Source organism: Chenopodium quinoa, unplaced genomic scaffold, assembly GCF_001683475.1.
Source record: "Chenopodium quinoa cultivar QQ74 unplaced genomic scaffold, ASM168347v1, whole genome shotgun sequence".
Lineage (NCBI taxonomy): Eukaryota > Viridiplantae > Streptophyta > Magnoliopsida > Caryophyllales > Amaranthaceae > Chenopodium > Chenopodium quinoa.
The window spans coordinates 4,774,339-4,789,734 of record NW_018743199.1 but is presented as its reverse complement, the minus strand read 5'-3'; the positions used below and the strand labels follow the sequence as shown (position 1 = coordinate 4,789,734).

Below are 15,396 nucleotides of genomic sequence, written 5' to 3'. Positions count from 1 at the left end.
GCTAAAAAGATTAGGGCCTGGCCGACCTTGTGCCTAACAGGCGGCTACCCTTCTTTGACTTAGCACCTACGTTCACCAAGAACTTACCTAGGCCACCGGCCGAATGATCAGACCAGGCGCCTAGTCAACTGATCTAACTTTTAAAAACTAATCCGACCTGTCCCAACATTATAGCAGGCGTCCGGCGGCATCCATTCGGATGAAATTCGTCGCAGAGAGCAGCTCCCTTTTGGGTGGAACATTGTTCTATAAACTAATTACACGGCACCTATACGACTGTCCCAAAGGGCAACCACGTAGCCGTTTTTGAGACAAGGATAACTCTATCACTAACCAAACCAGTGGTAGCAGTTGACATCTGAGTCAGATGACCGCCTGTATTACTTGGGATAAATGCAGGGGGTACCTATTGAGATAATAGCCAACAAACATTGGCGAATCAAGGGGTCTAGCCGGCCTACGCCGCCTGGTACCTCTACTTCTCAAACAAAAGTGACGGCGACTGAGTAACTCCAAAGTTAACTCATAGTCACTCCTTCAAATTTGGTATGGAACCTAAAAAGTTTGAGTCGTCCGCCTGTTTTATACAAACAAGGGCACTCGAACCCCTATTCCTACTGGATAACCTATTGAGTTAATAGCCAACAAACATTGGCGAATAAAGGGGTCTAGCCGGCCTACGCCGCCTGGTACCTCTACTTCTCAAACAAAAGTGACGGCGACTGAGTAACTCCAAAGTTAACTCATAGTCACTCCTTCAAATTTGGTATGGAACCTAAAAAGTTTGAGTCGTCCGCCTGTTTTATACAAACAAGGGCACTCGAACCCCTATTCCTACTGGATAACCTATTGAGTAAATAGCCAACAAACATTGGTAAATCAAGGGGTCTAGCCGGCCTACGCCGCCTGATACCTTTACTACTCAATCAAGATTGTGACGAAGACTAAGTAACTCCTATGTTAACTTAATAGTCACTCAAACTTAGTACTGAGCCTAAAAGGTACGAGTCGTCCACTTGTTTTTAATAAACAAAGGCTCTCAACCAATACTCTTGCTAGGTTAACAAATAACAAATTAGAGGCCAACATTGGCAATAAAGGGAAACAACCGGTACCCGCCGCTTGTTTTCCTACTTAAATTCCTTGGCTACTTGGTAATTCTATTTACTTGGTCAAATTGAATAAAGAGTTCGAATACCGATTGATTAAATGGCCGACTGATCATCTATCCTGGAAACAGACAACCAGTCGTCCAGGGGCATAGGCGGCATACTTACTATTTGTACCTGTCTTAACGTTCGGCCATACACAACAGTCTGTCTAGTGAGCAAATTTCAAATACTTAGACAAATTTGAACAAAAACAAAAAGTTTGATTAAAATGAGCCGGCCATAAAAGACCAGCAGAATATTCAAAACCCCGGCCCCCTGGCCGGGTAATTACAAAGCAAACGGCACGCAGGCCGTGAAAAGAAAAAATATACTTAAAGCTTAAGAAGGGGGCAGTTCAGTATCAGCAGCAGCCGCCTGGTCAGCACTCTTCTTGCTGGACTCGGCCTTCGCTGCATCATCTTTTGATGCCTTTCCCCCAAGTGGCACAAGCGCCACAACCGGCTCTTCCTCCTCCAACGCAACGTCCATCGCCTCTTCTTCAGCAGCCGCCAGGATCTGTTGATTATATATTTCCGAACACTGGCGGTACGTTCTTTCCCATGAGGCAAAGTCGGCACTGGGGAACAGTCGTTCCCAGGTCATGCGTTGGATTTGGGCGGAGTCTTCCACCATCTCCCGGACGAGCTCTTGTTTCTCTTGCTCGGCCTTGTCCGAGAGCTCTTGGGTAAGACTCTTCTCCTGGTTCACCAGGCGTTCTTTTACGTTAGCCAAAGATTTCTCCATGGCTTCGTAAGAGTGCATTTTCTGACGAAGGGGCTTCAGCTCGGCTTTAAGTTTGGTGACGGTCCCCTCCAGCTCGTCAACCTTCTTTTGGGCCGCCTCTAGCTGAGCCCGAACAGCGGCGGTCGCCTGCGCCTGATAATAAAGAAGATCAATGGTCAGTACTTCATTTTGGGCAATTTGAAACATTGCTTTATCACAGCTGGAGGCGGCCATAGCCTTTGCGGCCTTTACCTCTTTGTTTTTCCGATCAATCGGCTTGCGAAGGCTGTTGACTCGGAGCAGGGCCTAAGAACAAAGAAAAACAGGCGTCAGTTTCCAATCATAAGGGTTAACAGGCGTCCTGGAACTTCAAAAGGGTATACCTCAGCTAAGATCCCCGAAATTCCATCGAGGTCAAGGGTGCCGGCACCCTTGACCGCCTCCCTGTCAGAGGGAGGAACTACTTTAACCATTGACTTGGCTACCTCAACCAAGTCAAGTCCCTGGGGGCCGGCTGCATTAAGCAGAAGGAAAAACAAGTTAGACCTAATCAAGAAGGAATCAAGAGTGAGTTTTTACAAGCAAGTGTCCATACATCTAGGCGGCCCCGCTTGGGTTTTTGAAGAAGTGGCCGGCTGCTTCTCAGCCGCCACTGTTTTCCTGGAAGACCCAGGAGAGCTTGCAACAGTCGTCCTCCGGGCCTTGGGGTCCGGCTGTTGCGAGGAAGAAGCCCTTGGAGTGCCAGACTGAAAACAAAAAGAGTTAGTATATGCATAATACAACTTAAAGGGGAAGAGTTTTCAAAGCTTACCAAGGGTGCCTCCTTGCTGGGGGAGTCGGCGTACGACTGCTTCATTAGCGAAACCCGCAGCATGGCCGCCGCAGTCTTAGATGCTGTTATTTTACTCATGGCGTCGGCTGAAAGAAATAAACAGCAAAGTTAGTAAAAATCCCAAGTAAACAAGGCGTGAAATAACAGAGTATTCGTCAGGCCGGCTACCTCTAGAGCACCGACTGCCGAGGCCACAGGCGGCCAAGAAGTACTCATCATAGAGCCACTTGAAGCTCGGGACGCAGTGTAGGGGTACTTGCTCTCGTACCCCTGAAGTAGAGTTCACCCTAGTCTCTACTTTGAAGAGTCCTTTGTCTAGGATCTCTCTTTTAGCCTTTGGGGGAACAGGCGGCATGCTGCGGCCGCCTGCAAGAAGAGGCGGATCCCTGTTCCACTTGTTAAATCGTTTGTTCAGCTCCGTGTCTGAACTCTCGATAATAAGGAAGGTGTTCCGCCAATCCTTCCATTTGTTTGCCTTACCTCTCGTCATGAGGTAACCCCTGTGGCTTGTTAGTTGATACCAGCCGGTACCTCCCGACTTAGGGGTCCGGCTGAGATAGTTCATGTGGGCGAAAGCCTCAAAACTTGGCTCCACCCCGTTCAGTTCGCACCCGGCCACATAGCCGAGTACGTTTACCCAAGAGTTGGGGGCTAACTGCCATAACCCCAGATCATACCCATCTAAAATCCGCTGAACAGCCGGATGTAATGGGAAGCGCAGACCAGCTTTGATGGCCGCCACATAGCAGCCAAAACAGCCGTCACCATAGCTGGTACCAGCCGGCCAGACGACAGTATCTTCTGGATCCGGCACAAACAGTAAATACTCCGGGCTCATTTTGTGGTTAGCAATAAAGCTCGCCACGTTGTCTCGCATGGTTGCGATCCGGCCCCGGGGCACCCTGCAGTAGTAGGGGGTGTTTTCCTCTCTGTAAGAGACGGACGGCTCTGCCCAATTATCCCCCTTCTCCACTGCATGGGAACTTCTCGCCTCTTGTAGGCGGTTATGTTTTTCTTCTGAGTCAGAAGAACTATGGTCAGAAGAGCTGGAATCGGACTCGTCCCCTGACGAGTCCGAAGAGGACGACTCCTCCCCTCTCCTAGAGGGGCCCGCCTCCTCTCCCTTAGAAGGAGCAGAAGGTAAATTAGACATGTCCACGGTTAGATGAGAAGGGAACACCTTGGTCCCTCTCTCAGAACTGTCAGCTTGACAGTCGCCTCGTTCCACATCTGGCGCCTGGTCAGATGTTTCGCTAAGGAGTACCCTTTGGGAGGAGCCGTCTGAGTTTGATATTCTAGCAGTCTTTTTTGTTCTGGCCATCACGTTCTGCATAGACACAGATTCAGTCGGACTTTGTATAAAGGGCAAAGATGGGTCCAGAAAAGGGCAGGCGGCACTCCTAGTCCTAGATTCAGCCGTCCCCGGTGACCGGCTGATCACTAACTTAGGGCGTGTCGTGTGCTTCCATGGTGCCATTTCAAAAAATAAAAAGAAAATTAAGAGTAAGAGAACTGAGTTACCTGAATGGATGACAGTTGATGAAGTCCTGAAAGTTCGGGTCAGTCGGCTTGTCAGAACAGGCGGTAGGCAGAAAAAGTCCGAAAATGTCAGAGCAAGTTCAGGGGTCCGAATGTTCTCGCAAAAATTCTCAAATGTGAAAATGACCGAAGTCAGCACTTCCTTTTATAGGCAAAATGAGAAGGCGAAGGGTCGCTTCCGAATTCAAATTTGGGCGGGAGAGTCTCCCGGCCGTCTGCAAGGTGACACCTGTAACGGGCCGTCGCCTGTCACCGTGCGACGCCTGTCACAGGCGACACGTGACCAGTCGCGTGCCACCTGTGAGGGGCAAATGATTAGGGGATTTTTATCCACCAAGCGCCGTTTGACAAGTGGACCAACCAGGTTCCGCCACGCGTCCTCCACGGACCACTTAAGACACGCCACGTGTCCACCCATGCCAAATGGGACAACCGGCCATCAAGGCCCATTTCAGTCTAGAAGCCCGATCGGCCCTAGGTTTACCTTAAACCTAGAGAGTTGCACGCTTCCCAAGGCTATAAATACTCGATTAATCCTCATTAATCGGGGGACCGAATAATTAACAGAACAGAGGAGAAACATTACGGAACACACTAATAACCGGCTGATCTCGCTAGCAAAGCAGATTACCTACATTAAATACTCTCACCTAGAGAGACCTTGTTACTTTAATTTCTGTATTAATTACTCCTTAATCAGGTACTAACTTGACCGTTGGAGGCGGAGCTCTCAGGAGTCTCCGTTATTTTGCAGGTACAGGCGTCCGGTTCCAGTCTCGGAATTGTAACTCTCCCGCAGGACATCAGAAAACCCCGAAACAATTATCAAATGGCCAAATACTCCCTACATCAATAAAGCCCTAGTTCTAAAATACTTTGGGGTCGTTTATCATGGATCAGGAATCGTACAATATAAAGAAAACAACATAACAAAATAATACTCCTTCCCGCAAATAAGTTCAATTACGTTCAGATAAGTAAAATAGAACTAACAAACCCTTACTATAAACTCTTATTTTGTTTTTATTTAGGTATGTTTGAAAAAAAATTGAGTAAAAAAGAGTGTCAAAGTAGGAAGATGAACAAAATAAATGAGTTGGAAAATGTAAATATTGACATTGTGGGATAAGAGAATGGTTGTAAAAAAATGTTTGCCAAAATAGGATAAACCAAAGTGAGCCAAACTTTTTAACCATTTTATAAGTAAAAGGGAGGTGAATTTTCTAAACAAAAAGAGTATATTATAGATTGTGCAAAAAGGCAAATAGGAAGAACTTTAGAACAAAGTGAGTAATTAAAATTCATCCTTATCAACCAAAAATTTAAATGAAGTTTATTTTCTATTATATCTTTTGATTAACCCCAAAAATACATTATATACTCTATCAATAATAAAATTGATTCATATATATATTGAATTTTTTTAACATATCAACTAGTGTGTAGTCCAAGCGTTGCACCAGTTGATACTTTAATTAGACCTTGTGATTATCAATTATATACATTTATTTTCATGTTTATAACATAGTTTATGATTGGCTTAGATGGTTAAGTAACTATCTTTCTTATAAAAGGCTTAGATGACGTGACGTGGTCTACATGACACAGAGACGTTCTTAGTAACACCTTTTAGTATAGATTAGTATAGATATATCACATAGAGTATTTATTAATTTTGTCTTACTAATTTAGTGTCAAATTCCTAGAAAAAGAGAGAGAGGGAGAGAGAGAAGCGTAAGAAGCGCCGTGACATAGAGTAGTAAGAATGATCAAAAACCGTTGGAAGCAACTGGAAGCCAAAAAATTGTGGGCTCTTATAGTTCACAATCTCCATAAACTTTCACAAGAAAAAACCCAAATATTTGGGCCCACTTCACGCGCTTTGGGCTTATGGGCCCCACTTATTCATTTATTTTTCCTCTTTGAACCCGCGAAATATTCTTCAATCTTGACCTTTCTCTTTCAACAATTTTAATTTAATTTCAGGAAATCTTAATTAGCTGTAATCCAAAACACTAAACACGATTAACTCATTAATTCGTGCAAATTTAAGTCATCTCATCTGCAGTTGTTGTTAACCCTCTTTTCCTTAATCTCCACATTACAACTGTTAATTATATTTTTTATGGTGTCAACGTCGTTTGAAAGATTTTGAATGGACTATTTACTGTTATTTTGTTAAATTATTAATGATTTTATGTTGAATAATATCACAAGAGAATGGATCTTTGAAGGATGTTAGACCCCAGCCACTAGGTGTAAGTCAAAAATAATTAGTACTATACGCTGTTTTATAATCTTGTCATCTGATGAATTGACAGTATTATAGTCGATAATTCGAATTATTAACGTGACAACTAAATGAATAGAGTAAAGCGTTAACCAAATGACGATAAAGCATTCAAAATACTTAAGTTTTGTATTAATTTGAAGTTTGAACAAATATGATTTATTTTACAAATTAAAAAACTTTATCCGGTTAATCAGTGACACTAAATTATCAAATAAGTTTGGAATAAGATCTTTTTATCACTAACCAACTATATGAGAAGTTTATTTATTTTATTTCATATAATTGTACGAATATAAGATTATTTTTTTTTACAACGTTAGTTCCACCCATCTTCATCAAATGAAGATTGAAAAAAGATAGAAACGTACTACGATGTATGAAAAGAGAGTATAGTATAATGTACAACATTACAACATATTCTGTTCTCTTTATCATCTATGAAGTACAAAATTAAAAATATTTAAAATCTTTATATTGTGAAAGCACGATCATACATTACTCAGTATTATTTTCAGGAGATAAAATTTGGCAATTATTATAGAGAACTAACTTTACTCCCTACTCCTATAATGCTATACATGTACACACAAGTGCAAGGAAAAGCAAGCAATTTTTCTTATAAGCATGCAATGAAAAAGGAATTAAACCCCAAACAGGTGAAAACTCACATAGTATTTTGTTGAAAAAAAAATAATATTTTGAAGGCTCGAGAAATTGGATCCATCACTTTCTATTGCTCACTGACACTCACTTTTCTTATCAATATAAAAACTTTACTGTTGTGAATTCTTTTGTTGTTGTTTTTATAGATAATAGATTTGATGGCATGTTACATGCATATCCAAAAAATTTAAAGGATATGGCTTAGTGCCTTAGTGCTTGTGTTCACGTACTAATTAAGTTCATAGCCTCTCATTTTCAAGCCGTTTTGACGGTAAAACAATTTGTTGGACCCGGGTTGGTTAAGCCGCTCTCACATCTTCACTTCACATAATTATTATTATGATATGATGGCATACGGATTTATTTTTAAACACGTTCACATCAAAAGATTGGCCTCATACTAATGGAGTACGTAGGTGGATGCTTATAAGAAATACAACCCACGGTGTTGAACTTAGATTGCATATCCTAACGGAATTTATTATCGAATACTCCTTATGGTATAATTTGAATGAGCTATAGCCTATACATACGTCTACTAAATCTTAAAACAAAATCCAAATAGATGCAAAAAGAAGTTTATTTGCAGCCCATGCATTTTTCGTTAGTCATATAAGGAAAATGAAAATTAAAAACAAGTTAGGATATCTCTTTCGCTAGGATAGGATGAATCCTGACTGGAGCCTATTGCGGTAATGCGGCATATAAGACATACACAACTAATGATAGGGATAGAGAGAGACCACAAATTTAAATTCTCTAATATGTACAACCTTAATTAATCAAGTTTAGGCATTGGATTAATTGAATCTATTAACTATGGTAGTTTAATATTACGTCCATTTCCACTGGAATCATATTTGTTAGATGCATCACGCATTCCTAAATTATAAATATAATTAAGGTTGTATATAAAATTAACAATACGTATGTAGGGAATTTATGTATATATATCGTCAGTGGAGTTTGATTAGATTCGTCTTGATGTCAATTTAATGAACAAAGTTGAGAAATTGGCAAAGGTAAAGCTGTAAGTTTTTGTTAGAGGCTAGGTTTATCAACAAAAATTATTTTGAGCCAACTTGTACAAAGTACATTCTATTTGTCAATCATTAGCACTTAATCAACAAACCAGATAATTAGTAATTTACTAAGTTGTAATCATTTCATTTGGGATATATAGAGATAAGGTGATGATTCTATACTACTTATCATGATAATCTAAAATAGCCAAGTTGTGTTAAATCTAAACTCATGATATAAGCGGGGTACAATATAATTAGGGGAAGATAATCCAAGTAAGAAATATAAATTTTATACGTAGTCTCTCCAACCATCTTTAAATATTCTTTCTGCTTTTACTTTTTACTTAAGACAGTTACTAACCAATCAAGAAGAACCCGTAATGACAAAAAGAGAGGGACAACTCAAATGGTTTGAGTTCCTCTCCCGGTTTCAAGTTATCATGGGATCATATCGATTTTCATTACTCGCCATTGTGGCTCTCTTAACACCAAAAATATACTATTTGAATTAACATTATTAGGTTTCGCATTATATTGTTATTATGACGTTTTACCTTAACATAAATCGTTTGTGTCAAAAAAAACATAAATCGTGGCCTAAGCTATAATATAGGCAAATAAACCTACAAAGTTGGAAGGTTCACTTCTAATGTAATGGATAATCAAATGTACAAATGTAGTAAATCAGAAAAATGAAAGAGTTTTGACTTTTTAAAAATGTAATATCAACATAGATTTTCTAATCTGAAGATGAGAATATTGATCGAAGAAAACAAAACAAAGAGAATCGATTCTAAAAAATCAAAAAAATTATGTAGCAATGTGTAATGTGAAGAACTAGAAGACAAGACAGTAGTTACCAATTAAAATTTAATACATGACTCAAATTAGTGAATGCACGTGGGTCGGACCACAAACATACAATACACTGAATGAAGCAGAAGAACATAACATAATTAATTAATTAATTAATTAATCAAATTTTCTCAACAACAATTCAACATACACATGAAGAGTGCATGTTCTAGTAACATGAAATCTTTAAATTGGATATATCGTCGTATGCTAAGGAAGCATAGTGGTCAGTTTACAATTTTAATTTTATTTAAAAACAGCAGCATATGATGCTTACATATCTGCAACGACATACATCAGAACTCTGGATTTCCTTGCCACAGGAACTACTTGGTAGTTTTGGACCATCTTTTTGCTTCACAACAGTTGAAACATGTATGTGTGGACCTATCTATCACCTATGTCTATGTCCGATCATTTTGCTTCAGATGCGAATATATATGCAATACAATATCTATGGAAAACCTTGAATCGAATTCATATACAATATATTACAAATCAAAAATCAATTATGTATAGATGTAAAATACTGCTTAGTATTTCATACTTACCGTCTGTTTTCATGCATTTGTAAATCGTACTAACTTATTGAGTTCAAGTTAGCCTAATTCTAAATTTTGTGCTCAACAGTCAATCATTTAATTGAATAAATGTAATCATTAGTGAAAATGCATGGTCAACTATCTAAAATTGGAGCTAGTAATTCTTTGTTGAAGAAACAGTACAAAAATCAGCTTATATGAGATGCCAAAAATGCAATCTAAAATAGTTTTACGTATGGGACATATAACTATACTCCGTATGAGCAATGGAGAATAGCATGGGGGCACACTCTACCACGTGGGTGAACAGTGGCAGCTAGATTTTAGGGCATGGTCTTCCTCACCATGCAAACTACAAATATCAACACTTTGTTACACTTACCACATACAACAACATCCCCATCAAGCTAAGGGTATCAACATACCCACCTTGAAAAAAAAAAAGCGAGCAAACGATTTTTTTCAAGTTACTAATAACAATAATAACAAGATGAGATTCGATCTTAATAAAGGATTTTTTGAGACTCGATATTTATTCGACATATACACAAGTTATTTTACTATACATATATTTGTGGGGTAGACTACTAGTATATTTTCACCCATATAATGAATTAATTAAATTCAACTTTGCATATCATTTGCAAACATTTCCACATCATTATTTACGTTGATTCAAAATCTACCACTATCTGATATCGATTAAAACACACTTATAGTATTTAGATTTTGGATTAGGACAATTAAACTTAATTAATGTTAAAAAGCAAGTGTCTTTGTCCCACTTGATTATTAATTTTTAACTTCCAAGTTTGCCAACCCGAGTAAAAAGTTGCCAAATATTATGTTTTCTGTTTCGGGTAATGGGTATCACAAATTGTATGCTACATTAGAATTAAAATTTTAATAACTTTGTACCCCACAAAATGATCAAAGCACAGAAAAACATTAACCATATTTTATAATAATTTGTAGTATAATTGAATAAAAATGGACCACTACATATATATCGTGGCCTACTTGACCCTGTGTATATTTACATGTTTTTCTTATATTAAAAATATAATGTTTAATATTCCCAAACAATGAGGTAGGGAAAAAAATATTGATAGAAAATAGTAGTAAACAAATATAGTTGTATGAAATTAATATTAGACTATGATCATGATTTTGGTAGATTTTTTACCAGCTGTAAACCTCTTGTTAATAAAAAGGTTGTTAGTGTAATGGGATCAATTAAAAAACAGTAAATAAGGTATGAGCAAATGATTTTGTTAACAAAGGGTAATTATGATGCTTTGAGAATCATTGTCCTCTTTGTCTCATAAGAAGGTGGTCTCAAAGATTGCTTTTAATTAATTACATTTTCAACAAGATTTCACTTTCAATTGTACCTTAAAAATTCAACTTCAATTAACATGAGCGCAACTAGTAACTTAACTTTCTTTTATAGGCTATTGATGCAATATATAGGGTATTAATGATTTTTAAAGTTGTTGGTTATGATAGTGTTGAAGATTTTAGATATTATTTCCCCTCCATCAAATCACCATTATTTAATCGAGCATTGTAGTAGGATGGACTTGCTTAGCACTATACACCTTAGGATGAAAAGGATCGGAGTTGCAAATAATAAGTTAATAGAAGCTGAAAAAGAATTGACCGAATCTTTGTTCTTCATACTTGGGCTTATTTCAAGCGTAATTATATATATATATATATATATATATATATATATATATATATATATATATATATATATATATATATATATTTTACCAATATCGACATCAATTATGTATTTTACAATGATGTAAATTTATTCATGCATTAGATTTTGAGTAGTTGGCAAGTTTATATGGCAATTAATAATTTCATACAGTGTATAAGATAATATTAACGATAATAAATAAAGAAATACCCTATCATCAAATATATATATATATATATATATATATATATATACACACGATGCCATTTAACAAAAAACTTATAACTACATCAAAGTGCATAAGGAGAAGCTAGCATGATGTTTAAACCTGGCCTGGCTTAAAAGGTCCTTTAATAAGGAATTTTGATATCTAATAAAGAAATTATAGTTTCATTAAGACTTTAGAATATACACTAGCTAGAATAGTATTGTAAGTTTGTGGCATGGAAGAAAGCATGACTTATTATGATAACCCATGTGATCTGGCTTCAGTTGGGACACTTCTTTGAAATATTGACTATCCTATTAATCATATTACTCAACCTAAGCCAGTTGGTAACTACTAATGTAATATAGATTTACAAAAGTAATTTACAAATAATACTCTAATTGACATAAACCTATAATATTAAGTGGGACCCTTTCTTAATTTTTTTTATGTGGGACCAGTTAATGTTGCTTGCCAGTAGTGGGCAAAGAAAATAAAAGTGGGCCCCATTTATTATTATTTAATTTTTTTAATTTCATTTTTATTTGTCTTTGTCAAAAATACCACAACTACATAAACCCCTTCAATCCCCCCGCTAATCCCCCTCCTTCTCTTCTTCACTTGAAACAATTTTTCCTCTTGGACATTTTTACAAACACTTGTTGTGCAACCTGATCACATATTATACACGAAACGTTTGCTTTAATTAACAATGGCAAGACCACAACAACGGTATCGCGGTGTTCGTCAAAGGCATTGGGGCTCTTGGGTCTCTGAAATTCGTCACCCCATTTTGTAAGTTTTGATCTTTTCTACGTACTTTGTATTTAACTTAGTCACATTTTTTACGTTAACGTCATCTATCTCAGTTGGTTAAAATCGATGACACCGCATAATATTGAATTCCGTCTACATTATTCATGTACATGAATTGTTTTTTTTTCTAACGAAACGTTTCGTATTTCTTTAACGCAGAAAAACGCGTATTTGGTTGGGTACATTTGAAACGGCAGAAGATGCTGCTCGGGCCTACGATGAAGCGGCCCGACTAATGTGTGGGCCAAGGGCCCGAACCAATTTCCCTTACAACCCGAATGCTCCTCAAACTTCGTCATCAAAATTACTGTCAGCTACTCTAACTGCCAAGCTTCACCGTTGCTATATGGCCTCTTTGCAAGTGACTAAAAACTCAGCAATGCAGGCCCAACAAAGGGTACCCAGCCCGCAATTCTCGGGCTCGGGCCCTAAATTTGGGGAGACGGGCCCTTGGTCTCCCGAGTACGGCTCAACAATAGGACAAGTGTTACCTAGTCCCGAACCCAATTGGGCAATGAAGGTCGAGAATGTCCAACTTGAACCGCAACTACAATATACTCAATTAGAAGAGGATCATATTGAGCAAATGATTGAAGAGTTGCTTGATTATGGCTCATTTGAGATCACAATTTAATTAACTTAGCTAGGTGACTTTGGTTACCATGCTAAGTTGGGAGACTTCAATTAATTGATCACTCAATTGGCTTTAGTTAGTAGCCAATTACTTTGGTTGGACGGTACTTTTGGTCCTGAGTTGGGGAAAAACATCGTTGCCAACCGGTCCTTTTTATTTATTTCATTATACTACGTATATCCCTTTGGCCACAATTTTACTCAAAATTATCTAGTTTAGTTAGTTCCGTAATTACCTTCTTGTGCTAATTTTAACCCAATTATATCAATTGACATGATATATGTCACAATATTTCCCTTTTTATAAGTTTATCTTTGAGTTAAGCTAAGGTACCTAGTTATTAATTAGAGGTCAAAGGAAGCATATTATGTATAGTGTACTTCTTCTTAAGTACTTTTTTTTTTTTATAAGACAATATATGATATATTTGTATAATAAAGAAGTGCATTGAGCACTAATTAATCCAATTTCTTATTTTGGAAAGTTTCTTCATGGGTATTTTTGGTATTTCATTTGTAATTGGCTATATTTTTTGCCTACCACCTTGGATCTCCCACTTAAAGAAAAAGGACATACAAGATTAAATTTAAATAAATTAAATTAACTCAAATCTAATTTAAGAGGTTGTCTATGTCATGAATTATACTCGTTACATGTCTATTCATAGATGAAGATCTTGTCTTCCAATTAAAGAAATTTCAATAACGAAGTACTTTTAAGGTAATGACCAATCTTTGGAGCTCCTTCTTCATTTGATTTTTTTTTTTTTTTCAAAAAGACACCCATCTAACATGTGATTTTATAGTATATAAGTACTTTCTTTTTCTTTGATCCCAAATTTAGTAAAACTCTTCTCAAGTTGATTTCAATTTTCAATCCCAAAAAAAAAAAAAAAAAAAAGGAAAAGAAAAAAAAAAGAAGGTTGATTTCTACTATACATGTATTGAAATCAATCCACGTTTTCTATCTTATCCAAAATATACTCCATTATATTTTTTTTAAAAAAGAAGGTTTCTTACTAAAAAAAATTCAAGGAATTCAGCCTTTGTCAAAAAGGATCCAACTTCCATCGCAACCCTTTAAACTTTTATGAGCTAAATTCCTAGCGTGCTAGTAAATTTTTTATTTATTTATATTTCTTTATTATTTATAATTTTATTAAAGGAAAACCAAAAGGGTATGTAGTTTGACTTTGTATGATATTTGCTCTTGAAAAGACGAGCATTTCAGGAGCAACATTCTATTGTCCCGTTGCAAGAAAAAGTTGTCTGCATATTAAAAAAAAAAAAAAAATCACTATTCATTAATCACCATGATAAAATAGTGTAGCATCTTACATACCTTTTTCTCAAACTAGTAGAAACTTATAGTATGTGGTTCTCTTATAAGGTGGGGCTACATTATCATTCCAAGACTCCAAGTTTTTGTTAATTAATACGCAATTAACTCAATCCAATCCAAAATCAATTGACAACATTTAAGGGGGTTAGTACTTAGTAGACTGCTAGATTGATTTATGTGCTCAATTACAAGTGTACATGAAGAAAGCACTCTAGTTTCAATTAATCTAGTGTATGTAATAATCATATATGATCAATTACTCCCAATACAGTGTGTGTATATATATATCATCAAGTGAAGAGGATCGGACCTAAGTAATTAGCATAAAATTGGAATCATATCTATTATAAAAGAATAAAATAAATTAACGAGGTATTACAAAAGATCTTTACACTATTAGTGATTCCTTAATGAAGGGTCTGGTTGTTAACAATATAAGATGCTAAACAAATCAAAGGAAAATGAAGACATGACAAATGACATGTTCATCGTAATTATGTTAATTGAATCATTGAGGTAATCTATGTTTGATATTCCTTAAGACAAAAGGGGGGACAACCAATTTTCCGTGGGTTTGGTAGTGTTTTGAAAACGGAAAACCCTTTTGAATAATTGTTGGGAAATAATATGGTAAAGATACATAAAATTTTTTGTGTGGTTTGGGATGCCCCAATATAGGCTTTGTAGACTACTAGACTAGTTGTGGTTTCGGATTGCAACTCTTTACAAAGTGGTCGGATTTATGAATGTGACATTTCTCACTTTCTAATTTTTGCTTAGTGTTTAGTTAATAGTGATCATTGATTAGAGATCTAGATACTGTATTAATCTAAACCTAAGCTAGCCACAGGGAACTCCTAATTGTGCGCTAGTTAAAGTTGAATTACCTATTCCCGTTCTTATTTAAAATGGACATAGGTCTTTAAAATATAAGTTAGTCACAGGATATTCCTAATTGTTCAAAATGTTGGATTGAACATTAAATTAGCTTTCTCCGTTCTTATTTAAAATGGCAAAAGAAAATAGTGTTCTCTTTTTACAAACTAATTTCAATATTGCTGTA

The 15,396-nt window shown here is 36.7% G+C and overlaps 1 protein-coding gene across 1 annotated transcript; it reads left to right on the top strand.

The window, feature by feature from the left end:
- Positions 1-12,042: 12,042 nt before the first annotated feature.
- LOC110733648 (ethylene-responsive transcription factor ERF003-like) lies at positions 12,043-13,466 on the top strand. The gene is made up of 2 exons (XM_021913726.1): positions 12,043-12,337; positions 12,518-13,466. Exons 1-2 carry the CDS (start codon positions 12,255-12,257, stop codon positions 12,990-12,992), a joined length of 558 nt encoding a protein of 185 aa, XP_021769418.1. The 5' UTR covers positions 12,043-12,254; the 3' UTR covers positions 12,993-13,466.
- Positions 13,467-15,396: the final 1,930 nt, after the last annotated feature.